The sequence below is a fragment of the Pan paniscus genome, chromosome 1 (assembly GCF_029289425.2).
Source record: "Pan paniscus chromosome 1, NHGRI_mPanPan1-v2.0_pri, whole genome shotgun sequence".
NCBI lineage: Eukaryota > Metazoa > Chordata > Mammalia > Primates > Hominidae > Pan > Pan paniscus.
The window spans coordinates 42,317,643-42,336,301 of NC_073249.2; the positions used below are offsets into that span (position 1 = coordinate 42,317,643).

The 18,659-nt window shown below is 41.1% G+C and overlaps 2 protein-coding genes and 1 non-coding gene across 12 annotated transcripts in view; 2 read left to right on the forward strand and 1 right to left on the reverse strand.

Annotated features, from left to right (window-relative positions):
* The window catches only part of PFKFB2 (6-phosphofructo-2-kinase/fructose-2,6-biphosphatase 2), a 28,658-nt gene extending 23,657 nt beyond the window's left edge, over window positions 1-5,001 (reverse strand). For 3 of the 8 annotated variants that reach the window (XM_034945577.3, XM_055108828.2, XM_034945583.2), the window contains exons 1-2: window positions 3,965-4,109; window positions 2,526-2,627 (exon numbers count right to left, since the gene is read on the reverse strand). In XM_034945577.3, coding sequence (XP_034801468.1) covers window positions 2,526-2,610 — 85 coding nt within the window. In that variant the 5' untranslated portion in view covers window positions 2,611-2,627; window positions 3,965-4,109. Of the gene's footprint in view, window positions 1-2,525; window positions 2,628-3,778 lie in introns of all 8 variants that reach the window. The other 5 variants (XM_055108831.2, XM_003822903.5, XM_055108830.2 and 2 more) reach the window with 5 other exon arrangements.
* An 82-nt stretch (window positions 5,002-5,083) lies between these two features.
* Window positions 5,084-18,659, forward strand: part of YOD1 (YOD1 deubiquitinase) — a 33,741-nt gene continuing 20,165 nt past the window's right edge. Inside the window, exons 1-3 of one of the 3 annotated variants that reach the window (XM_034945559.3) lie at window positions 5,084-5,149; window positions 6,487-6,646; window positions 7,617-13,497. In XM_034945559.3, coding sequence (XP_034801450.1) covers window positions 5,099-5,149; window positions 6,487-6,646; window positions 7,617-8,320 — 915 coding nt within the window. In that variant the 5' untranslated portion in view covers window positions 5,084-5,098 and the 3' untranslated portion in view covers window positions 8,321-13,497. Of the gene's footprint in view, window positions 6,647-7,616; window positions 17,736-18,659 lie in introns of those variants that run through there. The other 2 variants (XM_055108804.3, XM_055108806.2) reach the window with 2 other exon arrangements.
* On the forward strand, window positions 18,552-18,658 carry LOC112438702 (small nucleolar RNA U13). The gene has a single exon (XR_003027078.1). It is a non-coding gene; the product is annotated as a small nucleolar RNA U13 (small nucleolar RNA).

The following is an 18,659-nucleotide window of genomic DNA, read 5'->3' on the forward strand; positions in this document are numbered from 1 at the left end:
TTTTTTTTTTTTTTTTTTTTTTTTTGTATTTTTAGTAGAGACGGGGTTTCACCGTGTTAGCCAGGATGGTCTTGATCTCCTGACCTCATGATCCGCCCTCCTCGGCCTCCCAAAGTGCTGGGATTACAGGCGTGAGCCACCACGCCCGGCCCTCCATTTCTGCTTTCATAAGCCCTGAAACCAGTCCTCTGAGCACCGTAAAGACACCTCGGCCAGTAGCCCCTCTTCGCCCCATCCCTGGAGCAGTTGAAGTCCCAGTAATGCTCCTTCGGAGGTTTTGGCTCCCTAAAGTCATTCTTCAGCCCTGAAATCCTCAAGCCCAGTCACTTCCCGGAGTCAAAGTTAGCCAACACAGGTGTAATGAGCAGCAAGGGAACAACGGTTAAGCTATTAATAAAGCAGCCGCTGATGTGAACACTAAGCTGCCAGGTGAACCAGCTCCAAAGTACAGCTCTATAGCAGAGGAAAAGGAAGTAAGTTAACACATATACTCATAACTTTATTTTCTCCTTTGACTATGTCTGCAACAGTCTCACAGCCCGACTGTGACGTGAGGAGAGAATAGGGTAAATAAATCACAGTGGCTTTAGGACACCTTCTTCTTCTTAGAGAAGAAAAAGGCATTTAGAGAAACTAGAGTATGGAAAAAAAGAGATTAGAGCCCAGAGCAGGAATTAGAGTCTAGAAGACAGGAAAGAAACCAGGGATTACTGCTTCCCTGACTTGAAAGCCCTCAAGGCAAAGGAACTACAGAAGAGTTAGGAAAGCAGGTAGAAGAGATTCCTACCATGGAGAAAAAAGCAAAGCTAGAAGGACTGACACAGGGCATCGTGTAGTCAGAGACTCCCACAATTATCAATCCTGCCCCCCAGCCCCAGCTCTCTTTTGGATCAAGCACCCTAGTAACATGAGTGTACCTCCCTGTAAGAGGTGCATCCTAGATCCCCAAATCTGGGTTACAATATTGTCAAATAAGAGAAGAAAACATTTTTTACTGAAAAAATAATTATTCACAGCCCTCTTTTAAATAGTGAGCTTCCAATACAGCATTTGAGTATGATTCAATATAAACATTTCAGGAATAAATACAACAGGCAGATTGAGTCACCTGTGAAAAATAACACACATTAGATATATGCCCAACACTCTTCTAAGCGCCTTCCTACATTTAGTCATTTAATCCTCACATCACTCTTGGGGGAGACACTGTTAGTACTCCCACTTTTAAAAGGAGTAAACTGAGGCACGGAGAGAACTAGCAACTTGTCCAAGAGCTAAGAAATCATAAACCCGGGATTCAAACTCAGGCAGTCTGACTCCAGAGGCTATACTCAAACATCATGCTATACTAGTTATCTCTCATGGGGTATTCTGCCCTTAGCACCTGGCTTCTTGCCCTGGCAGAGAAAAGAGACCCTAATTGTAGACCCTAACTCTGCCAACCCCAGTATCACATCCAGCCAGCTGCTTCTGTCCAGCAGGCTCCATGGGTGCTAGGTGAAGAGAGATTATCATTGTCAATCATGAAACTGACAAGGGCATGACATCAAGGTCGAGGCTCTGGGAAAAGCTTTGAACATGAGATAATTCCCGGTCTCATGCTGGTCGGCTGTTTCCACCTGCTGAGATATATATATTCCTTGACTAACTGGTTATATATATATATATATATATATATATATATAACCACTGAAGTGAGAAGAACTGACTGACAGGATTCTGCAGGAATGGTGCCATCCAGAAGCAGAGGCAAGAGTTAGCATTCCTTGAAGTTCCCCAAAATGTGTGGGGAACAGAGTCCCAGATCTTTTGGGAAGCTATGCAGCCTATGATGCTTAGAAATACAGATGCATGGGGACAGGAAATGATGCTTCATCTCCTCGCAAACCCTCCTGCTGTTTCTATCTAAAAGACAGGCATAGAAATGAAAATGCTCATGTGAAAGCTGTCCTCAAAAAAATGAACCTATAGGGAAAATAGTTTACAAAGTACAAAGGCTAAACCTGTGAGAAAGTAAGATGCCCAAGACACTGTGAGAAGCCAAGTGTCAGGGCTCATTCCCCTCAGGCCTGTAGGAAGGAAACCAAGCAGCACTGGCTCCCATCTGCAATTTCTACAATGAGCAGCACTCTCCCAAAACTCAGCCCAACAGATAAAGCTGGTAACATTACCAGCTCCAAGTAATTCCTGCACCTGCAACTGTGCCTTACTCATTGTGTGTACAATAATGTTAGTTCTAACTTCCATCAGCAAGCCAGTGTGCAAACATCCCAGGAGACAGAGATTCAGTTTAAGAAAGCAGTAAGAAACTGCTGGACTACACCAGTAGTCAAGCCCCAAGAACAGACATTTCACTAAGTCTACTTGTTTTAGACAGGACATTCCACCCTTGGAGACTTTGCATTAAATTTCCATGTCAAATAATTATTTATCACTCCCACCAAGCAGCAGAGTCCAGGATTATAACTATATTCCCAAGATAAAATGCTGAGAGAGAGCAGTCCCTCCTCTCTGCCAGAACTCACAACATTTCTTCTCTGACATTCGAAGATTTGGGGTTTTGGTTTCATAGCTGTTGTTGTTCTGTTCTGAGGAAGATGCCCCAGACATGGCAGCTCTTCAGATGTCTGAAACAGAGAAGTAGAATGTAAAAAAGGGAAGGGGAAGAAAGAAGACATAACTTAAAAAAAAGTCAGTGCATTGGATCCGTGTGGTATAAGTAAAAACACCCTGGGCCAAGAGGCAAGTTCAGTCCTGTTTCTCCCAGTTAGCAGCTACTTCTCTAGCCCTCTGTTTCCTCACCTATAAAAAGAGTTGCACTAGAACCTTACATTTATCTTCTGACTTACGAGTCTATATTTACAGACGTTATCTTCTTCAGTCCTAACAATAATCTTGTAATTAGGCAGATTTTGCCACCATTATTTCTTCTCATTTTACAGATTGAAAATTTGAGATTCATCGAATTAAGTGTCCTGCTCAAGGTTTCATGACCTCAGATTCTAGTTTTAAGAATCTGGGCAGAGTAGTGGCAGCAGTTGGGGTGGGGTGGGTTATGTATAGACGAAGTTCATTACCAGGAAATTAACTCCAATCTAACGGTAGGACTCAGTTTTGCAAACAGTGAGGCCGGGCACGGTGGCTCACTCCTGGAATTCCAACACTTGGGGAGGCTGAGGCGGGCGGATCAAGAGGTCAAGAGATAGAGACCATCCTGGCCAACATGGTGAAACCCCGTCTCTACTAAAAATACAAAAATTAGCCGGGCGTGGTGGTGCGCGCCTGTAGTCCCAGCTACTCGGGAGGCTGAGGCAGGAGAATCGCTTGAACCCGGGAGGCGGAGGTTGCAGTGAGCCAAGATCGCGCCACTGCACTCCAGCCTAGCGACAGAGCGAGACTGTCAAAAAAAAAAAAAAAAAAAAAAAGGAAAAATGAAAAAGAAAGAAAGAAAAGAAAAAAAGTGAGGGACGTGGGAAAATCTCGAACATATTCCCTGAAGGAAAAGCAGTAACTGGACCGCAAGACAGCCCTAGCACGTCGTCATTTCTCCTCTAGTGCATTCTCAAGCCCTGCTCCGCGCCCTCTCCCTAGTTACCCCCGGGACTCAGTCTAAAGAACGCCGGAGCGCTGAGGTGGTAAATGACTTCCCCAAGGTCACCTCAGGAAGAGGGGTAAGCCCTGATTCAAACTGGAGTGGGAAAGTCCTGAGCTCATGCCCCCAATTCAGACAACAGGGGGCTGGTGAGGACGGAAGATCCTGCGCCTTCAAGAGCCTTACACGATTCCTTTACTGTCCACACAAATCCTCCAACCCAAACACAGGCTGTGGCTCCCGGTCCCAGAACGTCCGCGCTGCCTGCCATGCCTGGGGACCAGCACCTCGCCCCGCACTTCATCCGGGGGCACGCAGCCCCCACATCCCGCCCCGCTAGACCCTACCCGGGGCTGCGCAGCTGTGGCTCACCCTACGATCTCTCCTAAGATCCCTCCCTGCCTTGGCCCCGGCGCCTCCCCTGTAACGCGACCGAATCGAGCCGACAGCTTGTGGCCGGGGCCGGCGCTACAGTCGCCGGCAAATCATGTGAGCCCGTCTGGCCCCGCCCCCTCGCGCGTAGGTCCTCACCTGGAGAGAATCATCCACCAATCGGGCGCCTGCAGGACCCAGGGGGCGGGGCAGGGTCGCAATCGCCTAACTGGCTCGGGAAGGCGGCTGGAAGTCGGAACCAGAGAGATCACAAGCTCCCGAGTTTCCCGGCGCCGAAGAGCCTGGTGGCACTGTTGCTTGGTAACTAATAGGGCTGGGGGCGGTGTTAATAAAAAGCTTGACTTTTTTTCTGACTCTCGCGAGAGTAGACTATTCGGTAGGCGTCTTGAGAGGGGGTGTGCCGGGTGACGAGAAAATGCTGCAAAGATTAACGCTCTCATTCCTGAATCCCAGCAGAACCTCATTAGATCCATAAATGGGAACGTAAGCTTTAAAGATGTTTTTGCTAGAATAAACTACCACAACACTTGAGCTAATTATGCCTTAGGGTGTATACATACCCGGCTCCACAGGTCAGACGCTGTAACCTAAGAAAATCAATCACTCTCATCGTTGAACCAGAAGCTTCCCTGGACCCACCCATACACCCCACTGGAGTTTTTTTTTGTTTTGGTTTGGTTTTGTTTTTGTTTTTTGAGATGGAGTTTTGCTCTTGTTGCCCAGGCTGGAGTGCAATGGCACGACCTTGGCACCGCAACTTTTGCCTCCCGTGTTCAAGCGGTTCTCCTGCCTCCCAGTATCTAGAATTACAGGCATGCGCCACCACGCCCAGCTAATTTTGTATTTTTAGTAGAGACGGGGTTTCTCCATATTGATGAGGCTGGTCTCGAACTTCTGACCTCGGGTGATTCACCCGCCTCGGCCTCCCAAAGTGCTGGGATTAACAGGTGTGAGCCACTGCGCCCGGCCACCCCGGTGGACTTCTAACCACTCCTACCTTCCCTCCTACCTACCCCCTAACCCAGACTGTATCACCCGTTGTAGTCGTCTTGAAGAACCAAGGAGGAAAATTGCACCAGCAAAAAAAAATTGAGTCATGAAAGATGTGAAAAGATGGAAACATTACATATAATTTATTCAGAAGCAAAGTCTTTTACAGTGGAGGTGAGTTTGCACCAAGTGAACTACACTTTTCATAGTTGCCCCAGCGGGCCCGTTTGATGCTTGATAAACCCACTCTTGGCAAGTGGGACTTGCTGTCTGGATCCCGGCTGGATAAAGAACAATGAGTATGGATTTCTTGGAAAAGAGAGATATAAATTCAGGGATGTCTTTATTCCTCCTTCGCCTGGGAATTAAACTAATTCTTCCAAAAGTTCAAACAGTTATCTCCTCTTTAAGGCTTTTTACAACTCCCAGAGTGCTCTAGTTGCCCTCTCTATGTCTATACAACTCTGTCTTTATTCATTCAGCCAGTATTTGTTGAACACTTTTTATTTGCGAGGCACAGTCCTGGGTTCTAGGCATACACGTTTGAAAAGGTACAGATAATCTAGCATTATCACGTTGCTTTGAAATTCAGTGGCTGTGTGTCTCACACCCCACCCTGTCTCCCAACTGCAGTGAATACTTGTTACAATGAAGGCAGGAATGAAGTCTTCATATTTGTATGCCCAGGAACTGAACTGGAATCTGATGACACGCGTTACATGACTCCTCCTTACACTGCCACCACCTGAATGAGGCAGCCGCCCTGGGCCCAGATGCTGACCTCATACTGTGCTTTCTGATGTGGCAAATAGACGTTTTCAAGCACAGTCCCAGGGAGGCAGAAAGGCCAGTCTTTCGGCCCCTGGAACCCCAATGAGTCAATGTTTAATGTAGCCACGAGTCTAGTCACAATTGTGATTGTTTTTGACTGGTCCTTTGACTCACTGACCATTCCTGGCATTCGTTTGCGTTGTGAACTATGATTCTGTTTCTCCTGGTGTAGTCTGGGTGTAGTGTGGAAGCCCCAATTTAATAATTTCCGACCTCACTAAGTGCAAGGTCACATTCCAATCTCCAGACCTTCATTCAGGAACTCCTTCCCCCGCCCTCTTTTCTTGAGCATATATGCTACCCACGCGGAGGGCACCTCACTCGCTCTATAGGTAGCAAGACCCGTTGTCCTTTAGGAATACGGAGGTTTACATCTTCGTTCTGAGGGTGGGGGAAAAATCAGCTGTCACTTTAAAAGAGTTCGCGCTTGCTAAGGTACTAAGGCAGAAGCCGCACCGAAGCGTCGCGAGAACTGCAACCACTCGCAACTTCTCGCGATGTTTGGCCCCGCTAAAGGTCGCCATTTTGGAGTCCACCCGGCGCCTGGTTTCCCCGGCGGCGTCTCCCAACAGGCTGCCGGGACCAAAGCTGGCCCCGCGGGTGCCTGGCCTATGGGCAGCCGGACCGACACGATGTGGCGGCTCCGCTGCAAGGCCAAGGACGGCACCCATGTTTTGCAGGGGCTGTCCAGCCGGACCCGGGTGCGGGAACTCCAGGGCCAAATTGCCGCCATCACCGGGATCGCCCCCGGCGGTCAGCGAATCCTCGTCGGATACCCTCCCGAGTGCCTGGATCTCAGCAATGGGGATACCATTCTGGAAGACTTGCCCATCCAATCTGGTAAGGAATCAGGGCTGGGGCCAGGGAAAGTCCCGGGAGGATGGAGAGGGGCGTGAGAGAGAACAGAACACCAGTCAAGGCAAGGTGGCTGTGGGTCGGCGGGGGGGCTTTGAGGCCAGGGGCGAGGATAGATCAAAGAACAGAGAGCTCTGACGGGGGCCAGGGCAAGTGTCTAGCAACTCCTTGTCTTGACACAGGGTTGAAAGGGAACCCAAAGCCTTGAAGACCCCCTTCCCCATTCCGCTTTCTGGTCGGCTTTGAAACTATCCCATTTTGTTTTCCCTCGGCGTCCACAAAAATATAAAGAAGTAGGGCCTATTTTCTCTGTCCTTATGTCTCTTTTTCCCTATATCACCGATGAGATCTCAAGGGTGCAGGATTTTTTTTTTTCTTGATTCATTTTTGCAGTCCCCTTCGTAGATACTTCGTTTGACAGGCATACTCATTTTCGAGTTAGCTTTTAAAACACCCACTGAAAGCTCTTTCAATTTCTAACCAGCAGCAGTTATTTCTGTGCCATATCAAAACTTGAACATCAGTGTTTATAATTAAAAGCTTTCAGTTGCTGTATCAAGGATGTTGTAAACACTCAATAGAGTAGATAAGTTCCCGGAGAAGGAGAACCCCCTAGCGGCCTACTCTGTAGTGAGCACCTTCTGTAAAATACTGTATAAGGAAAGGAAATTTTGTTTTTGAAATGTATCTTTTTAGGTAAGCTTGAAGTTGTTTACTCCAGACCCCTTCACTAAATTGGGATGCAACCTCAAGTGTTTTTTGTTCTTTTTTCATCTTTATGAAAATTCAGTGAACAAAGATTGTTACTGGTAACTTACTTGCAAAACTGTATTCTCCTTAGTAACCCCACTTTATGCTTTAACTCCTTCGGTTTGTAATTTACAGACTTGGCTAGAGAACACTCGGTTTCTTCTGTAATTTCTTTGCAGATCTGGATTTGTTTTATTTTTAACAGGTGACATGCTGATCATTGAAGAAGACCAAACCAGCCCCAGAAGTTCACCTGCATTTACTAAACGTGGTGCTTCTAGTTACGTCAGGGAAACTTTGCCTGTCCTTACCAGAACCGTGGTCCCAGCAGACAACTCTTGCCTCTTTACCAGTGTGTACTATGTCGTCGAAGGAGGAGTCTTGAATCCAGCTTGTGCCCCTGAGATGAGACGCCTCATAGCACAAATTGTAGCAAGCGATCCAGACTTCTATAGTGAGGCAATACTGGGAAAAACAAATCAAGAGTACTGTGACTGGATCAAAAGGGATGACACTTGGGGAGGAGCAATAGAGATATCGATTTTGTCCAAGTTTTACCAATGTGAAATATGTGTAGTGGATACACAGACAGTAAGAATTGATCGTTTTGGGGAAGATGCAGGATATACCAAAAGGGTTCTGCTTATTTATGATGGCATCCACTATGATCCACTTCAACGTAACTTCCCTGATCCAGATACACCTCCTCTGACCATTTTCTCCTCTAATGATGATATTGTTCTTGTACAAGCACTGGAATTAGCAGATGAAGCTAGAAGAAGGAGACAGTTTACTGATGTCAACCGCTTCACCCTGAGATGCATGGTATGTCAGAAAGGATTAACTGGACAAGCGGAAGCAAGGGAACATGCCAAGGAGACAGGCCATACCAACTTTGGAGAAGTGTGACCTATGCATGAATGAGGGTTGAAGCCTACTACCTCACACATCCAGAAGGCTCTGGGTTTTCCAATAAGCTATCGTAACCCTAAAGAACAAAGGATACAATGCTTGAACCATCCTTTTAACTTAAAACCACTAAGACACTGAAATTCCTTGTTAAGATTAAAATTAGTGTGCAAGTTTACAGATGTGTGTCTACAGTGGTAAACTGTACATACATGCCTCTTTCTGCTGGAGTGACAGAATAGGTGATCCTTGCCACCTACTGACACTGACCTGAAGGTTGAGATTGAGTATTATAAATTAGCACCCAGCAGCTTTAACTTGTAGAAGAAAGCATCACATTTTGGGTAATGTGGAAGGCCTCCTGTGAGTCCACTGGGCATACGATTGAGATTGAGTATTATAAACTAGCACCCAGCAGCTTTAACTTGAAGAAGAAAGCATCACATTTTGGGTAATGTGGAAGGCCTCCTGTGAGTCCACTGGACATTTACCACAGTGTCTCCAGTAACTGAGTCTTTTTAAAAACTGAATGAGTTAAGTTTCTAAATTATGAATTGATTCATCAAATGAAAATACTCAGAATTGTCCAAACTGATTTTATATTGCAATTTGGTAGACATTATAAATGTGTGCTTAACCACTGATAAGTACATCACAAGCAATTTTTACAGGGATGAGTCTCATCCTTGAGAATGTTATCACAAAACAGGAACTGATTGTGCCCTGTTTAAGATCTCTAGCATATAAAACGTAGAATGTATGAGGGAAAAGGTGCCTGAGCAGCTTCCTGAAGCTTTAAAAGACCGTTGGCCTCGTGTTTTAATGCAATTCATGTATTGGTCTTTGTCACATCGGATAACATTTTAAAGTTAAGCAGGGTACTTTTTTAATTGAAATTCCTTGAAATTCGAGTCCTCAGTTTTTTCTTCATTTGCGTAAAGTTTATCGGGGGGATTTAATTTTCTCAGCTTTTTGTTAAGAGCACTTCCTCCAAAAATTTTTTTTCAAGTAATAATGCTCTGCTTTGGGTTGGTTTTTGTAAGATTTTTTGCACACCTAAAGAGTGTTTGCTTTTGTGCTAGCCTTATCCCTCCACTAAAGTTATTTTAAATAATTTCACATTTCTGCAAATTAGCACTTTGCTTATCTGCAATCTTTTACTTGGATTTTTGAAGTTTTAAAGTAATTGGAGTAATACTGTTGAACGAGCTAGTTTCACTTCCAAAATAGAAAAAATTGTAAATCCTTGCCTTATGCAGCTTTCTCAGAATTCTGCTTCTTCCTAGTACTAGATGTGTAGCCATTTGCTTAGTGGACTAATCCGCAAGGCACACCCTCTAAAACTTAGCTTCACTACAAGATCTTCCAGATAAAAGTTTTCTACCTCTTTTCTTAATTATTCTGATCAGGGATGCTAAATTATAATTTGTTATGTATTATCTCACATAATGTGAAGAGGCTTAATGTTGTGAAGTTTTGTTATTTTGGTCTCATTTTTTATTAAGTATCTCACTTAGAAATTCAGTGGTATACTTTAAAGCACTTGGATCTTTTTCAGCATATCTTCCTAGCAAATGTTTTAAAATTGACATTTATTTTTAGCAGTTTCACTTGGTGAAGGTGGCCATATAAAATTAAGGAACATTTGAACAATATAAGAGAAAAGAACTTTTAAGGAACAATTCACAAAGTTTGTTTGAAATCGTCAGATGACATTTCTTGAGTACCTTTTGTGTGCATAGTTATTTTAGACAATATAAGCTGTTATGGTCAGCATAACTTAAAAGTGTTTAGTTTTCTATTTTACTGAGCCTTAAAAATAGCACTGATGAGCTTATGATACTTAATGTTTGGCAATCATAATGTGTTCAAATTAATGGGATTGAAAATCTCTCCACACCTGACTCTCATCTGATCTGGATGGTTTTAGTTTTGTATCTTTTTTACTTCTCCCAGAAAATACTAAATTTAAAACTGTAAATTAAGAATATACCACTAGATAACAATTATCAAATTGAGCTTTATGCATCATTACTCAGAAAGCCTGCCTTCCTTTCTTTGCTACTTCAGGACACAGAGTTGACATTTGCTTACTACAGCTTTAGATCTAGAAGTTTATTCATGCAACAAATATTTATTGAGTAATTTATACTGTGCCAGGCATGTTTTGATATGTTTCTGTCATATGGTTTGATATGTTCCAACATAAGTTTCTGTCACTTTAAAATTCAGTATATATTTTCTACAGTGGGTAAATTTAACAAATGGAAAGGAATAGAACACTGATATTTTACAGAATTAAACCCCTTCATTGTAAGGGCTTTGTTTACATATTAAGTGTCAAGTACTTATTCAGGGGATCTTATTTCATTCTATTTTATCTGTTATCTAGGTTGTCCATTTACCGGTTGGACACTGATACTCTGTCAAATTCCTTTCAAAAATGACTCTTTAGTCTGCTGAAATTTAGCACTAGTACTTTAGTGTTCTGATCCTGGAAAATTCAAGGTGAAGCTTTATTTGTGGACCATCTGATTTAATTATTGAGGATTAAAAACCTAAACCTTTGCTCATTCTAAACTCAAGCTTTTAAGCCTCACAGAATTTACAGGGGTTTGCTTTTTGTTTGTTTGTTTTTTCATTTTTTACTGTGCTTATTAAACTCTTGGAATTAGTTATTAAAGGGAGTAAATTCTCATCTTGGGAATTTTGAAAATCTATGGACTTACAACTTTCAGGAGGATTAAATGTCTTAAGTTTTGTACTAGAGCAGAATGAAATCTTTCCTATTCATTGAGTTTTTGCCTGCCATAGAGGAATTTTTTTAAAAATTAAAATGACAGTTTATATTAGTGGCAAAGTGAATAAAGACCTCACTTTCCCACCCCACCCTTCTTCCTTTCTCTTACTCGTCTTTGGATTAAAGGTCAGGTGTAGTACTATGAAGATTCACTCCTGAATAAAGTGATTTCAGAAGCTAAAATTTAACATACCTGGAAATTTTGTGATGTATTAGCCAAGTGAAGACATTAGTGTGTTCCATCTTTTGCTAATGGTTCATGGTTGATTTCTTCATTGTTTCCCATGAAATTAGCATAGTCAAGTGGTACCCTTGACGCTTGACTGCTGGTCAGTTTGACCCTGTTTTTAACAACTAATGTAGTCATGCCGCTTGATTATTCCATGAAGTCCCAGCAAAATAATAATGAGGAATTAACTAACATTATGTTATCTATCTAATTTGTCTGTGTCCCTAAATGCCCATGCCTAACTTGCTTCTCTAGTTTATTCCTTCTGTGGAGGGATTAAAACGTGGGTGTTGCAAGTTGCCCTAAGCTAAACATAGTTTTCTTACATCTTTTTGGGAAAAAAAATGGAATGGGAAGTATGCAAGATTAAGCAACAGTGATTTTTTTTTTTTTTTTGACAAATCAGGTGGCCTTCCTAAACATACTAAGAATTATGTTCTTTCATGTGTGGAGACACATTTGTTTGCAGCACTTTAAAACATATATATGGAATAAAAGTTTACATGTTGGCCCTCTAGGGATCTAATTAAGGACATTAAAGTACAATTCTTGAGCTACTAACCATCAGCTCTTCTTAATCAAAGATTGCCATCAGTGTAGAGTGTATCTATTGGCACAACATTCTGGTGTTTTGATAACAGTAGAACTCAATTTCAGTAACTATTAGGAGCATGGTCTGTGCCCTAGCATTAAAAATGTTACTTATTATTATAATGTGAATATCTTGTATTATTATACAATGCAGTATTCAAATTTGTCCTTGTAGTGCAGAGATGACTGATAATTTCTAAAAGATTTGATCCTTAAAACTTGTTTCCAAGCAGACTTATAAGGAAGCTGATTTTTGAGTCAGAGGCCTTAAACGTGTCTTATACAAGTGGCATCATTTTAAGTCCAAAGTGAAACACTTGATTTGAATAAGCTAGTTTATTAACTAAAGCTGTTTTCTTATGTTACAGTATTTCAGCACATTTCATTCCACATAAAAAGAATATTAAGTGTCCCTGGTTGTGGGAGAGTGTTTATTTTTCTCAAAATTATCTAGCATTTTGCTTACAGTGCTTTGAATATTTGACTTAAAATTATTATTGATGTTGAATTGTAGGGTGCTGATTTAGGTCTTGATTCATACACATTTAAAGGAGGTTGGTAACCCCCTCATGGTAGAGTGAAGGGAGAAAAGGGCCAAGAGGACAAAGTACCACTGATAAAGAAGAGATTGTCAAATAGATGCATTCCTAGTCATGAATTACGCTTTTCCAAACATTTTTAAAGCAATGCCTTTGTGTCAACTCAACCCTTCTTCCCCATTTCTTGTCATAGAATGTAGCATGGCCATAGGTGAAAAAGCTTATCATTAAAGTATGAAACCATGAATTATAAGCATTTTGCCATGATGCCCTTTTATACATATGTTTTTAAAAGTACTAACCAACATATAGGAGTTTAGGAATGGTGAAGATATAATTTGATTAAGTTGTAGGTAAACAGAAAGGATCATCTTAGGCTCAGAATTTCTATTATAATTACATGAGTCTACTTTATAAACTGGTATAGGCTATGTAATTAGCCCGTAAGTTACTTAAAGGACCAGGGGACCTAATTTTTGTCAGTTTTCCAGTCACATTGGTGCCATTCAGGACTCCAGCTGTTTACAGGAAATATGTACTTAGCAGAATAGTATTTTTCCTTGAAAAAAATTTGAATTCAGCCTAAATACAGAATGAATATGAATAGCTTGTGAAAAGGGTTAGAGAACAACAATATTCCTATAGTTTCTGTATTAATGCAGTAGAGACAGAGGTTCCTAACACAAAAAGAAAACCACAAGTAAAGACCGTCAAATTAGAGCTTTAGAATGTGACTTGAAAAAGTAGGGATGGGCAAAACAGCATAAGAAAATATTTTTTCTTAATGCAGATGGACAGTGTTTTCTTGTTTTAAAAATGTTTTGCCTACTTGCCAGCATTTTTTGAAGTAATGCACTGCTGCTACCTGGAAGATGTCTAACTTCATTTTCTACAACTCTTATGTGATTTTGCCATTGTCATTAAGATGCATTGATTTTATTTATGAGGTGTATGACTTTAAATATCTAAATGCTGTATTAAGTGACTTGTTTCAAAGGAATAAATGAAGTGAAAACGTTGTTTGAGTATATTTTGGGATCAGGGCAGATATGGCCACTGAACGGCTATTTTACTCAATATACATATTATCAAAAGCTTACCGAATCTTTAACTAAGGTACCAAAATCTGCCAAATATCACCCTTTAGGCGGACTCAGTGAATGAGACAGGAGAAACTAAGGTATTTCTCCTTAACAACGAAAGGTTGAAATTCCCATTCATTGACTAAATTTTTTTCTAAATCCAATCCTACAAGTTGTAATTCAATATTTGTTGCTGACAAGTTGTCAGTGTGGAAAGGCTTAATATTTATTTTCTAATAGACTGCAATCTTTGTGAACTTAGATCTGTTTGAAAACAGCAACATCACTATAGGAGGGTTTAATTTCATCTTTGGCAATGTCAACATTTAAACATGTATTTGAAGCAACCCTGTGGCTATTACAATTGGCCAGAGTTCAGATTCCCTAACTAAACTAAACTGTTTAACCCATTCTTTCTCATTGAAAGCTTTAAAATTATGGACGTGGAAGTATAATAATATCTAATCAGTTTGTACAGCAGCATAAAATATATCTCTGTGGGTCAGCGTACATCCAACATAAGAATAAGTCAAGCCAAACTTCACATTACAAGGTTCATAAAGAATCGGTTGGGTTGTGTGATGGAAGCTTATTGAATAATTAATTGTGCCCATAAAGCAATGCTTCCCAAAGTTGGTCATCACATTACCTGGGAACTTGTTAGAAATGCAAGTGCTCAGAAGGACATCAGAAATTGATGAGACCCAACAATCAATTTTAGTAAGCCCACCAGGCGATTCTGATGCATGATTAAAAAAAAAAAAAAAAAAAAAAAAAAGTTTGGGAATCGTGGCTATCACCATGGTGGTTTAAATGAACCATTAATCAACTTGTGAGAGATCTCTTATGGCTTATACCAGTTTTATGTCCTTAGCCTCATGCAATTCATTTTCACTCACCACTTACAGTTATTAAGTTTACAGATAATGTAAATCCAGAGAAGATTTGTAGAACAATGAATGACAATTCAAAAATCTCAACAAGCCAAAAAATCCTAACGTTGAATATTCCTAAATGTGAAGTCCTGCCCTTGAATTCTAAACAATCCATTATGTGAGTTCAGCATGAGGGAAAACCTGGCTTTATAGTTGGTTTGACAAAAGATGAAGCAATGGTACTTAATTCTAATTCTGATCCGAATAGAGTACTATGGCTTAGGTTGCAAAAATAGCTGCATTTTAATACTTGAAAGAGCAGGAAAAAGGAAGCAATAGTCTTTTTTTTTTTTTTTTTTTTTTTGAGACAGAGTGTTGCTGTGTCGCCCAGGCTGCAGCGTAGTGGGGTGATCTCGGCTCACTGCAAGCTCCGCCTGCCGGGTTCACACCATTCTCTGGCCTCAGCCTCCCAAGTAGCTGGGACTACAGGCGCCCACCACCACGCCCAGCTAATTTTTTGTATTTTTAGTAGGAATGGGGTTTCACCACGTTAGCCAGGATGGTCTTGATCTCCTGACCTCGTGAACCGCCTGCCTCAGCCTCCCCAAGTGCTGGAATTACAGACGTGAGCCACTGCGCCTGGCCGCAATAGTCTTAATGTTGGTCATGTTGCATTGGAGGTTTGGATGTGGGTTTTACCTGTAAAATGTGGTGAAAAACAGGTTTGATGGCCGTCGTGGAGGCTGAAGAAATGAGGGGGAAAAGAAGAGATTGACATGTTAGCTAACTTCAAATTTTGGGACATGTATAAAAGATGAATTAGATTTATTCTCTGAGGCCCTAGAGGAAAGAACTCAGACTAAAAAAGGATAGATATTGTTGCAAAGTAAACTTACATTAAAAACCTAACAAGAATGAAAATGAAAGCTATCAAAATACATTAGTAATGGAGGTAGTCTTTTGCATGAGAAATAGTGCTAGAAGTCATTAGGTCCCTATCATCTTAAAATCTGTTTTACGGATGCTAGAGAGAATGTGGAGAAATAGGCACGTGTTACACTGTTGGTGGGAGTGTAAATTAGTTCAACCATTATGGAAGACAGTGTGGCGATTCCTCAAGGATCTAGAACTAGAAATACCATTTGACCCAACAATCCCATTACTGAGTATATACCAAAAGGATTTAAATCATTCTGCAATAAAGACACATGCACACATATGTTTATTGCAGCACTGTTCACAATAGCAAAGACTTGGAACCAACCCAAACGCCCATCAATGATAGATTGGATAAAGAAATGTGGCACATATACACCATGGAATACTATGCAGCCATAGAAAAGAATGAGTTCACGTCCTTTGCAGGGACATGGATGAAGCTGGAAACCATCATTCTCAGCAAACTAACACAGGAACAGAAAACCAAACACTGCATGTTCTCACTCATAAGTGGGAGTTGAACAATGAGAACATATGGGCACAGGGAAGGGAACATCACACATTGGGGCCTGTCAGTGGGGTGGGGTGTAAGAGGAGGGATAGCATTAGGAGAAATACCTAATGTAGATGACGGGTTGATGGGTGCAGCAAACCACCATGGCACATGTATACCTATGTAACAAAACTGCACGTTCTGCACATGTATCCCAGAACTTAAAAGTATAATTAAAAAAAAAAAAAATCTGGCCAGGCGCGGTGGCTTACGCCTGTAATCCCAGCTCTTTGGGAGGCCGAGGCAGGGTGGATCACGAGGTCAGGAGATCGAGACCATCCTGGCTAACACGGTGAAACCCTGTCTCTACTAAAAATACAAAAAATTAGCTGGGCGTGGTGGCGGGCGCCTGTAGTCCCAGCTACTTGGGAGGTTGAGGCAGGAGAATGGCGTGAACCTGGGAGGCGGAGCTTGCAGTGAGCCAAGATAGCACCACTGTACTCCAGCCTAGGCGACAGAGCGAGACTCTTGTCTCAAAAAAAAAAAAAAAAAAAAAATCTGTTTTAAATGCTAGTTATAACTACAAAAAGTAAAACGTAGTTTTTTTCTGTCCTCTTTACCATCCCATTAGAGCTTAGAAAAAGAGTGGCTTGTGCTCTTAGTTATGTGGTGAAGGCTACAAAGCAGGACATGTATTTGGCAAAGTGTATACTTACTGGATGGTAAGTATCTATGCTTATCTTATATCTCTAAGCCTGAATGAGACATTCAAGAACAGAAAAGCAGGCATTTCAAATATATTTTCTATTTTGTTTTGACTTGGATTGTCTTTGTCTCTATTTTGTTTATAAATTTTGAGGATATTTACCAGACGAAAACAAGACACAAACATATTCCCCTAAGCCCACTGAAACTTTTATGATTTCCTCATAAAATGAATTCAAGAATTCCTAAGAAACTATTAATAGCTCTCAAAGAATGAATAGCCTTCTCTCTCTTTGCTTTAGTAGCTGCCACTCTTTTAACTTCTCTGCCCTTCTGACCTCCTAGAATTCCTTCCATACACGAAGTGAAGTTTTCTGATCTTATTCCTGTGGCATTTCTCTGTATTCACTTGGAGGACTTCATTAGTGAATCTTGAGGTATTGGAGCAGATGTCATAATGACTTGGCCATGTTCTAAAACCCTAAAGATGGCCCTGTTGAATCATTGCAATAAGCCGAAAAGCTATTAATCTGGAGTTGTTTGGAGTTGCTGCTGACTCAGGAGTCAGGTTTGAAATCAATACCGAAGTTAAGTACAAAATGTAGACAAAATTATTCCCAATAACCCTTACCTATCTCATTGAGTGTATAGACATCACCATAACTTATAAGTCCAACACAGCTAGTCCCCACGCTAGTGTTGGAAGAGTTCATGCTCACTCCTATGGTGCAGCTCTCTGAGGTCCCAACCTGCAGTGAGTGTGGCTCACTAGAGCACATTAATTGGTGGACCCTGAACTCTGATGCCTGTTCTCCTTGTTCTCTTAAGCTGTCAGAAGTACCACTCAGCCTCTCAGCATCTCAGCCACCCATTTTGGAACAGACAAATGTCTCCAGAGGAAAAGTGACTGGCCTCAAATGTTGGACACAACACACCAGACCTATCCTCACCTTGATCCAGGCCTGTGTCCTTAGTGCCTGCCAAATTCTTCACTATCTTTTTGGCTCTACACTGCAAACAGCAGGAGAGTTTGTCTGAATTACCCAGTCCAGCATTCCTGGAAGTGGAAGTCCTCAGCAGCACCTTTTCTAAGATAATCAAGAAACAACTACCATAAAAGCGTGGGGTTTTTTTTTAAAAGATGTAATCTTGGAAATATCAGGTATGAAACAAATGATGTAATAATTTTTCTGTCAACAATGGAGGAAAGAAGGGTTTCGTAAGAATTTGTCAGGGTTTATTTAGAACTGTCCAATAGGAAAAGTCACTTTATCAAGTAACCATAAACATTTTTCTAACACAGTTCATTTCCATTCTGTCGGATATTTATATTGAATTAAATAGAAATGTCCTTTTTATGGAATAAGAATCTATTTTTAGAGTCTGTTATGTAGGACATTTCATAAAATTACTATTCCTAATTATGGACAAAATTTTACAGTTACTGGAATTCCAAACTTTCTTCCACTATGACTTAACTATTTTGTATTGGGGTTGATAACTCTTTCTCTAATGAATTTTATTGGATTGAATTACCTCTCCTAGAGTGTTAATATTATGGAGTACATTGATCAATTTGAGTTTTTAAACCTACAAAACTAAGGAGCAGATTTTGCATTATGTTGACATACTGCCAAAGTTACCCTCTCATTAGGTTCATCCTTTAACATCCAAAGATCTAGCCTTGTTTTTCTTACTCTTACAATGAAGATCAAGAAAATGATCTTGAATTTGGCTAGGAAAAGCTAAGGTAATAATTTATCTCGGAAAATTGTTAAATGGTTTAACAAATCCTCATTGAGCTTTTACTTATTGCAAAATATGGTGTCAAATACCCCAAGATTGCAATAATATTAATTCATTTAATAAACATTTCTGAATGCTAATGTCATGCCAGGAACTTCCCTAGGTGGTGGGTATAATTTGGAGGGAAAGAAAAAACAACACTACAAAGAAATAAAAATACAAGTGCTATGAGATCCTTTTGTAGTTCATAAGTGTGATGATTGGGGTTTTGCACTTACGTGTGGGATGTGATGACTCTCTCAAACCTTGTTATGACATCAGCACATCACCTGTCTGATGT